Source organism: Panicum virgatum, chromosome 2N (genome assembly GCF_016808335.1).
Source record: "Panicum virgatum strain AP13 chromosome 2N, P.virgatum_v5, whole genome shotgun sequence".
NCBI lineage: Eukaryota > Viridiplantae > Streptophyta > Magnoliopsida > Poales > Poaceae > Panicum > Panicum virgatum.
The window spans coordinates 36,467,537-36,484,708 of NC_053146.1; the positions used below are offsets into that span (position 1 = coordinate 36,467,537).

General features: G+C 43.4%; 1 protein-coding gene and 1 long non-coding RNA gene across 2 annotated transcripts; one reads left to right on the forward strand and one right to left on the reverse strand.

The window, feature by feature from the left end:
• Nucleotides 1-628: 628 nt before the first annotated feature.
• On the forward strand, nucleotides 629-1,624 carry LOC120662561. Its single transcript, XM_039941684.1, has one exon. The coding sequence runs from the start codon at nucleotides 629-631 to the stop codon at nucleotides 1,622-1,624; it is 996 nt and encodes a 331-aa protein (XP_039797618.1).
• Nucleotides 1,625-13,533: 11,909 nt separating this feature from the next.
• Nucleotides 13,534-16,669, reverse strand: LOC120658807. The gene is made up of 3 exons (XR_005668851.1): nucleotides 14,622-16,669; nucleotides 13,904-14,523; nucleotides 13,534-13,758 (listed from the first exon to the last, which is right to left on the reverse strand). It is a non-coding gene; the product is annotated as an uncharacterized LOC120658807 (long non-coding RNA).
• Between the last annotated feature and the right edge of the window lie 503 nt (nucleotides 16,670-17,172).

Below are 17,172 nucleotides of genomic sequence, written 5' to 3' on the forward strand. Positions count from 1 at the left end.
AAATCTATGCTATTTTAGTTGGAGCACATGATTAGGTAATTATTTGGGCCCAATCTTTAAGTTTTAGGCTCATTTAGATGTGAACATATTTCCAAAAATTATAGTGAAGAGAGAAAATGATATGATTTCCCTCATATATTTATACACATGCAAGATATTTTTTCCATCCTATATTTTCACACGAATTATTATTTCTCTTATTTGAACTTATGTGAAATCCGAAAGAATAACAAAATACTTTCAGAAAACGCAAGACTTTAACACTAGAATTAACTCTTTTTCAATGATTTATTGTTATATTGGATGACATAGTAAATTGACTGTATCCAATATTTACGCTTATGTGTAGATTTACTTGGCATATATTTCGCAAATTATTTAAGAGCTTGTTTTAATTTGTTTGAATCATGTATTGTTTTTTTATTGTTGGTGTTTAGAGATGGTTAAAATTTGGATGTACAAAGCACGAAGGACGGATGCATATTTCCGTGGAGAAGTTAATAAATTCATTCAAGCTGCGGAAAACCATACAAGAATTGAGAAGACACAGCTGATACATTGCCCATGCAGAACCTGCAAAAATTTGAGAGTATTCAGCGACACAACTATAATTAGATCGCATGTGTTGATGAGTGGTTTTGTAGACAACTACATGATCTGGAATAAACATGGTGAAGAAGAACAACCTCAGAGAGAGAATTCAATCGATGAAATAATGCAAGAGCCCGAGTTTAATATATTGTTTGATGCCTTTGATGATGCTGGCTGTGAGGATGAAGGTGTTGGTGGTGGTCATTTTGATGGTGTCGACGGGAGTCCAATAGATCTTGGCAGTGATAATGATAGCGATGAACTTGATAATGGTGATTTTCTGAGCCAGTTGTTGTGTCACACTAAAGCGGAGCTATTGGTTGGTAGTGCTAAGGGGTTAGAAAATTTTGAGACGGTGAAGAAATCAGCAGAGGAAAATATATATGAGCGGTCTAAAGGATGTCCGAAACACTGGACCATTCTTCGTTTTGTACTTGAGCTGTTGACTCTAAAGGCTAAGCACAGCTGGTCAGATAGTAGTTTCAATGATCTCCTGGGTATGTTGGCCTGGTTGCTTCCGAAGCCAAATAAAGTGCCTGTGAACACATATCGAGCAAAGAAGCTTGTCAGCCCGTTCACAATGGGTGTGGAAAGAATTCATGCATGCCCGGATCATTATATTTTGTATTGTGGGGATGCTTTCAAAGACTTGGACAAATGCCCTGTATGTTCTGCAAATAGGTACAAAAACAGTGCTGGTTATTGTGGCAGCGATAATCAAGGTCCAGGAGACATGAACAAAAGGAAGAGGAAGGGTGCAGCGAATAGTGTTGCAGAGGCACCAGATACTACTTTAGGCATCTCTGAGAAGCAGAGGCGAATTCCGACGATGGTTATGTGGTACCTCCCAGTTGCCGACCGCCTAAGACGTTTCTTCTCCAACCCAAAGGATCCTGAGCTGATGCGCTGGTGGGATTCAGATAAGCGCAAGAAAGACGATGGAAAGCTTCAACATCCAGCTGATGCTCGGCAGTGGAAGAAATTTGACGAGCAGTATTATCTGGAATTTGGAAAGGACCCAAGGAAACGTTAGGTTTGCATTGAGTACGGACGGAATGAATCCGTTTGGTGACAGGACTAGCACTCACAGCACTTGGCCGGTGATCTTGACGATGTACAACCTGCCTACATGGTTGTGCCAGAAGAGGAAATATCTTCTATTGTCCATCCTTATACAGGGACCCAAGCATCCTGGCATCGATATTGATGTTTTCCTTGAGCCTCTGATGCAAGAGATGGAAACTCTTTGGAAGGAGGGTATCGATATGTTTGACGGCTTCACACGACAGACCTTTAATCTCAGAGCTATTATCTTCACCACCATCCATGATTACCAGGCTCTATTCGTCCTTTCGGGACAGGTCAAAGGTAGGACGGGATGCACGATCTGTGTGGATGAGACCGTATCATCTTTCCTAGAAGGTTCTAGAAAGTTAGTTTACTGTGGCCATAGACGCTTCTTGGTGGAAGGACATCGATACCAAAGTAAGAAGTTCTACACATTGTTTGATGGCAAGGCTGAATTACATTCTACTCTAGTAAAAAGAGACGGGCACTATATTTTCAGAATGGTGAGGACCATACAGGTTAGCTATGGGAAGGTGACAAAAGATGGAAAGAAGAAAAATAGAGATAAGGCACCAATCGAAGGCGTACCATTCAAGAAACAGTCCATCTTCTACAAGTACTTTCCATATTGGGGTGATCTTGAAGTCCGCCATGCAATCGATGGTATGCACCTGAAGAAAAATGTGTTTGGCAACACGATTGGGCTCCTTCTGGAGACATCAGCAAAGACAAAGGATACATTAAAGTCAAGTCAAGACCTAGTAGCCATGAAGATAAGGGAGGATCTTCACCCTATAGATAAAGGAAATGGAAGATATGAACTTCCCCCGGCTTCCTACAACTTGACGCATGATGAGAAGAAGGCAATGTGCGAGAGCTTACGGGGGGTCAGAGTCCCAAGTCGTTTTTCATCCAACATAAAAAAACTAGTCTCCATGAAAGATCTATCGCTATGTGGCTATAACTGTCACGATTGTCATGTTTTGCTGACGGTGTTCCTCCCTATTGCAATAAGAGCGATCAAGCCAGTATTCGTGAAGATGGTAATCACTCGGATGTGTTATTTCTTCAACAAAATTTCTCAAAAGGTGATCAACGAAGATGAATTGAATGATCTCTAAGAATTTATTGGGGAGACTATGGCACAACTCGAGATGTGTTTCCCTCCTGGTTTTTTTGATATAACGGAGCATTTAATGATTCACATGGTCGACCAGATACGTGCACTTGGCCCACTTTACCTTCATGAAATGTGGACGTACGAGCGTTTCATGTCCATTCTAAACTGGTACATACTAAATTGTGCTTACCCTGAGGGTTCCATGATCGAGGGATACAGTACTGAGGAAGTAATCGAGTGTTGCCTTGGTTACCTAAATGATAAAGTATCCATCGGTTTGCCCGTTTCACGCTTTTTTGGGAGGTTGGAAGGGGTTGGGACAGTTGGGAGGAAAACATTTATTGACAAAGATTTTAAAGGAGTGCAACAAGCACATTATAGCATCTTGCAGCATCTCGCGATAATGACACCTTTACTCAATGAACACTTGAGAATAATTTGTGACGAATATAATGGCCGCTCGGATGATTGGATTATGAGAGAGCACAAGCGTCGATTGACTACATGGTTGAAGGACCTGGATCGACCAGATGGGGAGACCGTGGAAGATTAGCAGCAAGCCCATCAAGTCAGGTCACATCATGGCAAGGGTACGATATGAATGGATATTTATTTTATACTGCCGCAAAGGACAAGAAGACTGTATCCCAGAATAGTGGTGTCCGCATTGAAGCCTTGGACTAGAGAACAGATCAAAGTATAACTTACTATGGTTTCAATATACAAATTCCGGTTTTTCGGTGTCGTTGGGTCAAACACCCTAGAGGTGTTAAGATGGATGGCTATGGACTCATGATTGTTGACCTCAATAATATTGGTTACAAAGATGACCCATGGGTACTTGCTTCACAGGTCGCACAGGTTCTGTACATAGCTGACCCCGCAAAGAAAGCAAAGCATGTTGTTGTCCTAGGAAAACAAGATATCATAAGGGTTGATGGTATCAATGATGTGGAAGATTATAATCACTACAATGAAATGAACTTGTTCACAGACCTACCCAAAAGATGAAGATTATAGAAGCTAGTTTAAGAAAAGATGACAAGCCATGGGCACGCAAGGATGGTGAATCGAGAATTGTAACCGGTTAAATCTGTAGTTATTTCAAATCGGATTGCATGTAATCGTATTTTGCTCTTGTATTCTGAATATCAGACCTATTAATGAATTATTGGTTGATGTATTTTTCCCCCTATTAATTCCTATATATGTTAATAAATATATCTTAGAATTTCTAGAAATAATTCCTGTAGTTATTTATTAGTCTGAGAAATAATTTCTTTATATGTTGATAAATGTATCCTAGAATTCCTAGAAATAATTCCTATAGTTATTTATTTGTCTTAGAAATAATTTCTATATATGTTGATAAATATATCTTAGAATTTCTATAAATAATTCCTAGAGTTATTTTTTTATCTAAGAAATAATTTCTATATATGTTGATAAATGTATCCTAGAATTACTAGAAATAATTCCTATAGTTATTTATTTGTCTTAGAAATAATTTCTATATATGTTGATAAATATATCTTAGAATTTATATAAATAATTCCTAGAGTTATTTTTTTGGCTAAGAAATAATTTTTATATATGTTGATAAATGTATCCTAGAATTCCTAGAAATAATTCCAGGGTTCAATTTTCACATTTTTTACATCTGGATTGCTATTTATTTTACATATAGTGTATATTTCTAGGGGTGGGTGGTAGTGTCACCCGCCCCTGGAAATCATTTTCTAGGGGCGGGTGGTAGTGTCACCCGCCCCTGTTAGTAATATTCCATTTGCTTCAGAAAAATCATTTAATTCTAAAAAATAGCAAAACAGATTCAAAAATTGTGAAAATTGAACCCTATTATTGTTGTGACCAATAGAATAAGAAGAAAATATAAAAACTATATCTCAGCAATTATTTTCAGTGAGGGGGTGAAAATGTCAAAGTATAGGGTTATGTTATAGTAGTGTGATCCATATATTGTTGATTTGCACACTATTAACTATAATAAATGCTGAAATGTTGTTCTCATAATTTTCACTTGTTCTATTTGTGATAGCAATGCCAGGGTTCAAATTTCACATTTTTGCATCTGGTTTGCTATTTATTTTTGATATATTATAGGATATTTTGGAAAATATTAGCAGGGGCGGGCGGTAGTGTCAACCGCCCCTGAAAATCTTTTTCTAGGGGCGGGTGGTAGTGTAAACCGTCCCTGGAAATCATTTTCTAGGGGCGGGTGGTAGTGTCACCCGCCCCTGTTAATAATTTTCCATATGCTTCAGATAAATCATTTAATTCCAAAAAAATAGCAGAACAGATTCAAAAATTGTGAAAATTGAACCCTATTATTGTTGTTACCAATAGAACAAGAAGAAAATATGAAAACTATATCTCAGCAATTATTTTCAGTGAGGGGGTGAAAATGTCAAAGTATAGAGTTATGTTATAGTAGTGTGATCCATACATTGTTGATTTGCACACTATGAACTATAATAAATACTGAAATGTTGCTCTAATAATTTTCACATGTTCTATTTGAGATAATAATGCTAGTGTTAAATTTTCAAAAATTTTGAATGACATTTGCTATTTATTTGGGTATAAAACATTTTTCAGCTAAATTTGGAAAAACATTTTCAGGGGCGGGTGACATCACCACCCGCCCCTGGAAATCGTTACCAGAGGCGGGTGACGCAACCACCCGCCCCTGGGAACCATTAGCAGGGGCGGGTGACGCCACCGCCCGCCCCTAGAAACCCTTCCCCTATAAATAACAGGGGAGCCTCCAACACTTAGCCATTTTCGCGGAGCCTTTCGTACGACGCCGCCAGGCTGCCAAAATTTGGACCCGCGCCGCCGCCGTCCTCCACCGCCACCGGTCCGCCGCGCCGCTGTCCTCTCGGCTGCGCGCGCCGGATCTACACCGCCGCCGCGTCCTCGAGCCGCCGCGCCGTCCTCTCCGCCGCCTGGATCTACGCCGCCGCCGTCGAGCCTCCTCCGCCACCGAGCTCCCGGCCGTCGAGCCCTCCTCCGCCGAGCCCGCGCTGCCGAGCTCCCCGCCGCGTCATCCTCCTCCGCTGCCGAGGTCCTCGCCGCGCCGTCCTCTGCTGCCGAGCCCCCCCCCCCCCGCACCGTGCCACGCCGTTCTCCAGCTCCGCCCGAGATCTCCGCCCGTCTGCGCCGCCCGCCGTCCTCCGCCGGTGTAGCGTCGCCAACGGCCGTGCCGCAACCTACCGCCGAGATAGGTCCGCTGCGCCGCCACCTACCTAGACCAGTCCGCCGCGCTGCCACCGCCGCCACCACTGCCTCCCCGCCCGCACAGAGAGCCGCCGGCCGGCAAGGTTTTTTTTTTGCTTATGGAAATATAGAATTTAGTTATATATATCACATTTGAGTTCATATATATATATAGGTAATTTAGTTCATATATATTGTGTAGATATATAAATTTCGAAATTTAAGGAAATTTATTGTTGTATGTATATATATAAATTGTGGAAATTTAGTTCATATGTTTATACATGTATCCAAGACTTTTTAGAAATAATTCCTAGAATTATTTATTTGTCTATATATGTTTATATGTTTATATATTGTTTAAATGTTTATATGTTTATATATGTTTATAAATGTATCCTAGAATTCCTATATTTAATTTTTTAGTTATTTATTAATCTAAGAAATAATTCCTAGAGTTGTTTATTTGGCTTAGAAATAATTTCTGTATATGTTGATAAATGTATCCTAGAATTCTTAGAAATAATTTCTTTAGTTATTTATTAATGTAAGAAATAATTCCTAGAGTTATTTATTTGGCTTAGAAATAATTTCTATATATGTTGATAAATATATCTTACAATTTCTAGAAATAATTCCTAGAGTTATTTATTTGTCTTGGAAATAATTTTTGTAGTTATTTATTAGTCTTACAAATTGTGTATATATATTAATTGTGGACTTAAAGGACGTTATTGTTGTACCCCTATATATAAGTGGTGGAATTAAGGATTTTAGCATTATTTACTTGAATAATCTATTATTGTGTATATATATAAATTGTTGACTTTATTATTTGATGCGAGGACTTTATTGTGTATATGATTTTATTGCAATATTCTTGTATGTATATATAAATCCTCGCATGACACAACTCGTTTAATGTTGACTTGATTATTCCGTTCACGTCTCCCTTGCCGCATGCCGACCATCATATGACATGACTAAACTCGTTTGGCCATCCTCGTTTAATGTAGAAGTTGTAAATGTCTGATCTGTCGCCATCTTCCCCGCCAAGGGAGGCGCCAATGACACAAGAGGAGGAAAAGGAACAACTAGCCTCTCAGATGGACTGGGGCGACGACGCCGGAGTTCAGAGTGGGGATGACGAAGTTGACTGGGATGGACAAGGGGCGTTCATAGCAGGACAATGGTTGGATCCCATAGATCCACATCCGATCCCTCCAAGAGAAAGGTTTTCGTTGTCGGATTTTGATCCAGATTACGTTCCGAGTCCAGTGCGGGTAAGGACTTACAATCGAGCATTTATTGTACACTTTCAAGAAAGACGTGTAATAAGTTGATGAATTCGGGCACGTTCCATGTAGGATGCTGCGACAGGAAGAAGTCGACGTCGAGGCCAACATGCAAACGCAACAGAGGAAGAACTTGAAGGCAATGAAAGCTCTGGTCTGGAACCTCAAACAACTTCCTTTGGCAGCCAGAATAAAAGGAAACAGAGTCAGCGTGGAAGAAACAAATACCCCGAAGGTCAATGGGTGGTCAACATAATTAGTGCTGCAGGCGAGCCCATAGAGCCTCCAGAGGTCTACGCAAAGTTTAGGAATGCAATCGGTGCAATAATAAGGACAAAGATGGTTTTGGATCCAACGATCCCCGATTGGCCAACAGTTCCTGAGGGAAGGAAGGAGGCGATGTGGCAGATGTTGAGGCAAACATTTATTTTGCCAAGAGGAACTCAAGATAGGGTGAGGCATTATGCTAGGAAGATGCTGGGTGAGAGTTTCCGCTGGTGGAAGAGCGATCTCAACACAAAGTATGTCAAAAAGGGCCGAACACCATTTGCGGATTATGGGGAAATCACTCAAGCACAATGGGAAGAGTTTGTTCGGCAAAAGAGCACCGAACAATCTCTAGCGTTAAGCAAGAAAAATACTGAGCAGGCAACGAGCAATATACATAAAGTCCATCTTGGCCCGGGTGGATACCAAAGGAAGGCCGATCAATGGCGCCGTGAAAAAGAGGCTACAATTGCCGCAGGGCAACTAGACCCTTTTGAAGGCCTTACTGAGCGTGCGGCGTTCTGGCTTCAAGACAGGAAGCCTAAGATAGTGGAAGGCAAGCCACATTTTAACAAACCCGAGACTGAAGCCGTCGCACAAAAAATGTACGAACTTACCGAGCTTCAGAAACAAGAAAAGTTCAGTGTCAAGAGGGATTAGGACGTGCTTAGTACAGCCACTGGGACCAAAGAGCACGGAGGCCGCATCAGAGGCGTGTCCTCAAAGTTGACCTTTAGGGATGGATACGAGGAGGACCGTTCTACCTACAAGAGGCATGACCGCTACAAGGAAGAGATGATACAAGCGTCCGAGAAAGCAGCGGAATCAAAGTTTAAGGAAATATTTGCACAATTAGCAGCGTAGCAATTAGGGCAAATATGGATGAATCCATTGCAATTGTGTAACGACCCAGCCCGGGATAACGGCTAAGATCTACTCTACACGTTGAGTAGACCACACCTACTAATTAATTCTCTTGCGCTTTCATCCTCGCTTCGCGCAAAAGGATCGATCCGGAATTAACTAGCTTCCCTGGGCCCGGTATTTAAGTTGGTCTGGATTCATTTCAACTTCCAGTATGGGACTATCCCAACCGGTGAATAGTGCCCGCGATGCTACAGTGACCCAAACCTGGTGCTACAGTAACTCGCATATTTGGCCCGACCCATCTGGCCCATGGGCTGTTACAAATTGGGGCAGCAGCAATCCGGCCAGATGGTGATGATGCCTCCTCCGGTAGTGGCCCCAACGAATACAGCCTGTGCTCAGAGCAGTGTTGCCTCAACCACAGCACAACCATATCCGGTTGATTGCATCACAAATACTACTCCATGCATGCTGCTCTATCCAATAGGCAGAGCTGGAAAGACGAGGGAAGTTGCCAAGGCGCACGTGGATCTTGTGGCGGGTTTATTTGATGGAAAACCAATCCCGCCCCTATATGCATGCGTGCGAGTGCAGGAGCTACTGAAAACAAGCTACGAAGACAACGAGATAGACATCCCTGCTTCGGATGGGAGGACCACGCTTGGAGAGTGCATTGGCATCACCATTCTGTGGCACAAACGTGATATCATACTGCTTGTTTCACCAGAAGGGCCGGCACATCAGACTCGACCGGCTCTAGATTATGTAGCGGCAGCCCGTCACCACGAGCTACAGCATCGCCGCCACTGGCTGCAGCCCCGCCGCCACTGGCTCCAACATCGCCGCCGCCGGCTCCAGCCTCGCCCCCGCCGGCTCTAGCCTCGCCGCCCCCAGCAGCTCAAGCTTCACCGCCACCAGCAGCTCCACCTTCACAGTCACATGCACAAGCATCACCACTACGAGCGCACACGGCACCGGCTCACCAACCACAACAACAACAACAACAAATACTTGGGTTCTCTGTCTATCGAGTTATACGGTCATACCAGAAGGAGGGCTCAGATATTGTAAATAAATGGCACGCCACAAACACCAAGCAAAAGTTACAGGAAAATTCAATGGATAAGGCACGGGAAAAGTCAAAAAATGTTTCAGATTCTAGTGCCACCAGACGATCGGGCGTTTCCGAGCCCCGCACTGACCACGACTTCATTAGAAAAATTGGGGTCGATGACATAGTAGATTTACCGGATTGCCCAATAAAATTCGAGTATGGTAAAGATTTTCTACCCCATTCTTTGTTGCAAGACTGTCCAGATTTTATGAAAAGGATGCACACTTGGTACAGAAGGGCATGTAGACTTCACCTCACAAGCCTTTGGGCCAGGTACCCTCCGAAAGTTTTCGGATTACGAACTGTGGGTATCACTGATATCATGTTTGATTTTCAAGACATCCAAGAAATGTTCCGCCTCAAAGAAATTAACGTAGAAATGATCAGACTCTGGTGCATGTAATTGTCGCATCCAAATTCATATCTTATATGCAATGGTCTATACTTATATATACATACATATCTAATTAGTTGAGATATTTCGTTCTACAGGGTGATGCAACGACAAGCGGATAAGGCAGGTAGGAAGGTCGCGTTCCTTGACCCATTAGCTATTGCTGAGAAGCGCCATAAAGGGCCAATGTTTTGGGACGATGACCACGATGAATTCAAAAACTGTAAATCGCGCAAGAAAATTAATGAAGTGTGGAAGCAGGAACATAGAAAAATCATTTCGATAGTTGCTACGTACATATCGCATCAGTTTCAAGAGTGGCAAGACAGGGATGTCATATGGGCACCATATAACTTTCGGTAAGTGTAGTCTCAATGATTTGGTATAACATGCACTTCCTTCGAATATCTGACTAAGAAATCATATATGATACTTTTGCAGAAATCATTGGATTGTATTTATTATCAAGCTAAAGAAAGGACGTATTCTAGTATTAGACTCTGCTGATTTCGATCCGGATACTTATAAGGAATTCGAGGGCATCCTCAACATGTTAGCAAAATCGTTATTCTATACTTCGACTTCATGCTGAATCTTGCATACATAAATAACTACTTATTTCTTTTCTTTTTCTTAATAAACAGGTCTTACAGGCACTATGTGCCAAAAGGAGGAGAACACCCCCCGATAAAGAAAAAAAATGGCGATGCGCACACACTATCCATGCCACAAGCAACCTGCCGGTTCTGTGTACTGTGGATACCACGTGTGCGAGGCTGTGAGGGAGTTCGGGAGGTACACAACAGATACCGAACTGGTAAGCATCTACTCTTTGCTAGGATAGATGCATAACTGCATATTGTAAGTGTTTGCATCTAACTCTTGGCTTAATTTTGGAATGGATTTCTTATTTTCAGGATCAACGGCCACTCCACAATGGTCCACTCCATGAGAAACAACTTCTTTTTATAGTCGACGATTTATGTCGCTTCATTTTGCATGAAGTGGTCCATATAAATGGAGAATTTGTTCACCCTGAGCATGAATTATCAACCGACCCAAAATATGCAAGCCTTGGGACAATCAAGCACTTCTGGCCGCCAATAGTAGCATTAGTCAATGTAAATGAAGTCTGTACTCTAATGATGCACTTTCATGATATTTGTACTCTAATGAGATGCACTGTAATGATACTTTTATATGATTTTATGTTGAATTTTAATGATATGCAATGTATATGATTTTATGCTAAGAAATATATTCATCATCGATCCTTTCAAATAAAGCCGAAATTTGGCAGAATTAGAATTTTGAAAAGCTGAATTGAATCGCGCAATTGATTTAGATGTGAAAATTGACAGGAAACAAAAATTAGAATAAGTAAATACAATGGGAAACAGATTAGAATAAATTGGCGGGAAATAGAAATTTGAATGGAATTTCAAATTTTGGCTTGGCAGGAATTGAATTTCAAGGGCGGCTCATGCTTTGACCTGCCCCTGTAAAAGGTTTTTCAAGGGCGGGTGACAAAAATTGATTTTCAGGGGCGGGCCCTGTACCCACCCCTGGAAATTGATTTTCAAGGGCAGGCCCTGTACCCGCCCCTGTAAAACTCGATTTCTAGCTGCGGGAGACAGGGACGAGTCGCGCGCCCGCCCCTGAAGATGCCATTCTACCCGCCCCTACAAACGTTTTCTGCAGTAGCATGCTTTTGGAATCTGAAGCTTTAATTTTGTTTGCCCTCTGCTCCGTGAAGTTGACTTAAAGGTGTTAACTGTTGTTCAACAAAAAGACAGTTCTACCCATAGGAATCTGCCCTTGGTTTTTCATTTGCCCTTGCAAAGCTGTACTCGTTTTGGCATCGTGGGTTGTAATTAAATTTTAGAAGATATTTAAATACATGTACAAAGAAAGGTTCAATATTTCATACTTGATTGAAATTTGAAAAAAAAATAGCAATTCAAAGCCTTGGCCCAGCTACTTGGGGGCCCCTCCGTTTGGGGGGCCCTGTGCCGTCGCCAAGCTGGCCCGGGGCCATCGACGGGCCTGTTCCCTTTCAAAAAGGAGAAGAAGAGAAATAAAGAAGGTGCCAGACACTTTGATAAAGGCATGAAGCCTAAAGGATCGGAGGTTGCAGATGATTGGCGTGCATGATTATGGACCCAGCTAGTCACAAAAACAAAGATTATGGACCCAGCTCACGTACCACCAGCAACGGCCGCGCCTGCAAGGGCCGACGCCTCGCCAGCCGTTGTCGTGCCAAAGGTGTGGTCGACGACTTGCTATCTGTCCTCACACCCAGTCGTGGTCAACACCCCGCCGCCCATCGTCGTGCCCCGCGCACCGGGGGTTAAAATAGGTGCCTGGTTTTTTTAAGACGAATCTAGGTAGTTTAATTCCAAAATATTAGAAAAAAAACTGACCTGTTTGGATATCATCCCGTTTCCAAAGCCAGATTCTCAAAAACTAAACTAGGTGGATCCAAACCGGGCCTATATATCCATCTGTATGTCTTTCTAGATCTTTTAATTTTTGTAGCGCCTGCATCCGAGCTATATACTTTATACCCTAAATCTGGAATCTAATCTTTCATGACGTGAATATGTGCTAGTATACTTTTTATCTGGAATCTATTCTCTCATGATGTGAATATGTGTGGTGTTAGTGGACTGACAGAGTGAGCTGTAAAGGTCGAAAAAAAAAGGATCCATCTGCGAGTGGTTCGGCTTTTTCCTAAGCAAGGACGGAACCGTCGAGTGAGGATTGGCTGAACGTGTTTTTGCTCCTCGTGGTGGAGTACTCTTTTAATTATTCACTCTATTTTTGCCTCAGGATGTGATCGGGATTAAGGCGTGTGTCGATAGGGCGGGGGGGGGGGGGGGGGGGGGGGCTCAAGGGATTCATTCTTTTTCGCACTAATGGAGGACATGAATTCAGAGCAAATTATCTATGTTACAGTCTATTAAAAAAAGGACTTGTTTAAAGAAATTATTCTGCTAAAGAATAGGCTCGCCTATAAATAGAAGCTTCGGCGCACTCTATTTTGCGGGACAAGAAAGAAAGAGTCAAAGCCATACTGCCAGGGAGTCCCATTGAAACGCGGGACATAAACTCATATATAGTGTAGTTTCTATGATTTGGTTTTTCAAGTAGTATAGTTTTCTCAAGAAACCGGAAAAAGATAAGTGTAGATAAGTAAGAAGGGGCCCTTAGTGAGTGTGTATAGGTTTCTGAGTCAGAAGATTCTCGGAGACTAGGGTGAATAGTTCCACCTGCTTGTTTGGGGGCTCCACAGTGCAAATTAATAAGCCGTCCAACATTTGCAACAGGAAATTGGAATTAAATGGCAAATTGGCCTACAGCTAGTTATGTTTTTTTTTTGTCCTGAGGCGTCAAAAAAAAAATCCGATACTCCCTCTGGTTCTCTAAAACAAGTGGTTTTGAGGTTGTCCTAAGTCAAACATTTTAAACTTAGACTAAAATAGATCTTTTTGTGTTGAGTTTCGAAATATGAAAGTGATGTAAGTAGATTCGTAATGAAATATATTTTCATAAAAGTATATACTTTGACTATATTTTGTGAATATTTTATAAAAAAGTAGTGGTCAAAATTGTTTCTTAGAGACTGTGTCATTGTCCAAAACAACTTCTTGTTCTAGGAACTGGAGGGAGTAGGAGGAAACTACTAGTAGTATATAAACAAAGAAGGAGGCAAGCTTATAACGTCTACCAAGAAGGAGGCCAGTTTTTATCTAATAGCCACGAGCTGCTGCTTCTCCAATCTCTCCTTGTCATCCCGGATGCCCTAGCAAGAAGTAGAGGCAGTCAAACGATGAGTGTATGCACGACACACACACACACACACACACACACACACACACACACACACATATATATATATATATATATATATATATATATATATAATATTACATTTGACTAAGGCTTACTTTTACTCCTTGATTTTTGAAAGTTGCAGTAATCCGGATCATGTGGTATGCAACATAGAACCCGCATTCATTTCCAGATCCTTGTTGCATGCACTGCACAAGATGATATAGTGTTAGGTCAAATATATTTGTTCAAATCATGAAAAGATAGAATGCGCGCCGTTAGAGATATATTGAAAAATCGGTCACGTGTGTCAATGGTTTTCGGAAGATGGTGGTCGGCTCGAAAGGAGGAGAAACCACTGCATTAGGCGTTATGGATGTCGTTAGCTGCAAAATATGTGACCGGTCGCAAATGAGAAAATTGCAAATGTGGTAAGTCAGAGATATACCGATCGATAACTGTCTTGATGCTGGTGTAGTCCCTGCCGTAGTCGTTGCGTGGTCTAGCAGAGTCCAAGTACCACACTTTTTCCCACATCGGACAGATGACGACTAGCAAATAGTGGGAGCCTGTGTGGTGCGCGGCAAGAACACAACCTACATCGTTAGACTTCAAGACATCTTCGATGGTCTTTGCTACATGGTCCGGGTCTTGATTGATGACGGTGGCTGAGAAGGATTGGGGGTCAATGAAAGCAACACCGAGGTGACGTTCCTTTGATTGTTTGTTTAATTGCCTACATACAAATATATTAGTTTTTAGGTAGCTGACATAGGTGATTATGAAGTAATACAAGAATGATTGTGAATAATCATTTGTACTATATATACTCACAGTGTCAAGCAACGAATGAGTGAGACGTCCAAGGCATCGAGGTTGAAGACGTTGTAGAGATCAGACCATGCAACGGAGAAATAATTAGGCCCACTGTGCAAGTCCCCCTTCTTGAATTCACCCACGATTGACCGCCCTTCGTTCATGCCATGGGTAATGTAGTGTTTGTGGAGTCCCCTGGTATTCACCCCTGCAGCGTCTAGATCCTCCGCTGTCATCATTGGCTTGCCCATTACAAACTTGGGGTGAGCAGAAGTCCATGCACTCTTTGCTTGGGGTTCATTGGGTGCCGCCTTACCCTTGGCTTCCTTTGCCTTTTTTGCTGCTGCCGCATTACCCTTGCCTTTTTCTTTGGGGTGCTTCATCCCTTTTTCTTTGGGGGGCTCGTTGCAGTGTCAGCTTTCACAAGTTCAGGCGTTGGGGTGCGTGGCCGCTTTTGTGAACCAGTAGCTGAGGGTTGTCCTAAAGATGATGCAGTGGACCGACCAAGGGGGCAGGATCCTAATTGCACTTTTCTTCCACTGGATCTGCATGTTACGGGCATCCCCCAAAGTAAAAATATTGGCAGCTGTCTTCGGGACATCGAGAGGGAAGGGTTCTGCATTTGGATGGACGTGATCAATCTTCACCATGACATACCCATCCTGCACTGACACCGTGTTGCAGACCTTGTCCTCGGTAGCACAAACCCCTGTGCTAGCTCCATCAACAATATTGAGAAACCTCCAACTTTAAGGCTGCAGGCAGTTGGACCATTTAGCTGGTCAAATGTGTCGAATGTGTCCTGCTCATCATGGCTAGAATGCAGGCATTTGTCGGGGCCACCACGGGGGAGGGGGAGGGTGAGGACGGTGCACCTACTGCTCCTTCAAGTTGCCTATGTTCTAGTTGCTGATCCACCTCCTTAGAGACGCAACTGCTCTTGCCATGGGACGCACCTAATGCTGTGTCAACATCAATACCCGCTGCCCTGAGCTTCCCAAATATTTCATCCATTATCTCTCTTTTCAATCGCTCCGGATCCACAGATGTCCTTTTCTTCTTCTTCCACAAGGCTTCATTTTCTGGTCCGAAGCCTCCCTTCCAACCCTTCAAACTAGAGACTCCAGCACGCGACCTCTGTGCTCTAGCGTATCAATGGCAGTGGACAGGATGTCATGTTCTCTTGCACCGCTCTCTTTATCCTTCAGCTCGATCACCCGGTCGGCTAGCCTCTTGGTACCGTTGCTACCCCAGGTGATTTCCTAGGTGGATCGTGTTGGATCAGCCCTGGCCCTTAAATATGGCGCTGACCGTCCAGAAAACTGTTTCCAAGGGTTCTCAGACCCCGCCACATCCATTGCCTCATCCTCTTTGCGACACTTCCCCTTCTCCTTCCCAGCATAGCCCTCTGGACCTAGGGATGGTTGTCCGTGATCCTACCACTAAGGTTCTTGAACTGCCCACTCTTCTCTAAGAACTGCTCAGAGGTGGTATTCTCGATGAACGTCTCCCAGTCTCGATGATCCAAGTGCTTGTGCATGTCGAAGGGCTCCGTGCCATTGTTGGCAAAATTTCATACCAGAGTGGACTTGAAGTGCCTGTGGAGCTTACAGATTGACTTCAATGCAGTTCATCTTACAAGATTCATTTGTGCCTTAGTTGTGCCCTCAGGAAACTCCAAGAATTGCGGAATGATCTCGAAGAAGGCCTATCGTGTGGGCTCGTCCATAGCATCAAAATTGACATTGATTCCAACCCTTTTTCCGGCGATTAATCCACAGAGCATTCGCCACCGTTTCAGACCAGCATCATCAGTTGCGACCCTGTCGCTGTCGATGCCCTCAGCTTTTACGACGTCTGTTGGTCACTTTGTCTGTGTTCTTGGCTTCCTAGGTTGGGAGGTGCTACATGCAGTTGTCTGTCCCGATGGCGCTAGTTGTGAACTTGAATTCTTAGAGTTGGAGAATCCAGTTTTAGACATGGCTGCTTGTAGTGATCCTAAAAAATTATTTAGCATTTCAAAAAAGGTCAATCCATCCCCCATATCATCATTTGCCAAAAATGGTCACGAATGAACACAAAAAAAAAGAAAAAGAAAGAAGGCCTCTGATAATTACCAAGAGCTGAGGAGGTGGAGGTCGAGGCTGGAGACGACGGGCGCGACGAGGAGGCTGCAGCGGGCATGCGCCTAGTGGCGCGAGGCCCGGACCTCAATCTTGACTACGGGCGGGGGCTCAGGGCTGGCGGACGGGTGCCTGGTGTCGCGACGGCGGTGGATCTGCGGCAGCAGGTGGGCTCCGAGAAGTGGCGCGTGGAGGAGGCGCGACCGGAGGAGGCGAGCGCACGACAGCAGGAGGTGAGGCGGCAAGCGCGCGACAGGAGGAGGCGAGGCCGCAAGCACATGGCAGGAGGAGGGGATGTGGTGGCGAGCGCGACCGGAGCAGGTGAGCGTGACAGGATCAGGGGATGATGAGGCAGATGAGGGTTTGAAATGGGAGACGATAATGGGTGCTGAGATGTGGATCTGGTTACGCGAGAGGTGACGGGCCACATGCTTTGCCCGTCACTT

What these genes read in the sequence shown, in the direction of transcription:
- LOC120662561 (XM_039941684.1), top strand. Translation starts at nt 629, where the DNA reads ATGAGTGGTTTTGTAGACAACTACATGATCTGGAATAAACATGGTGAA.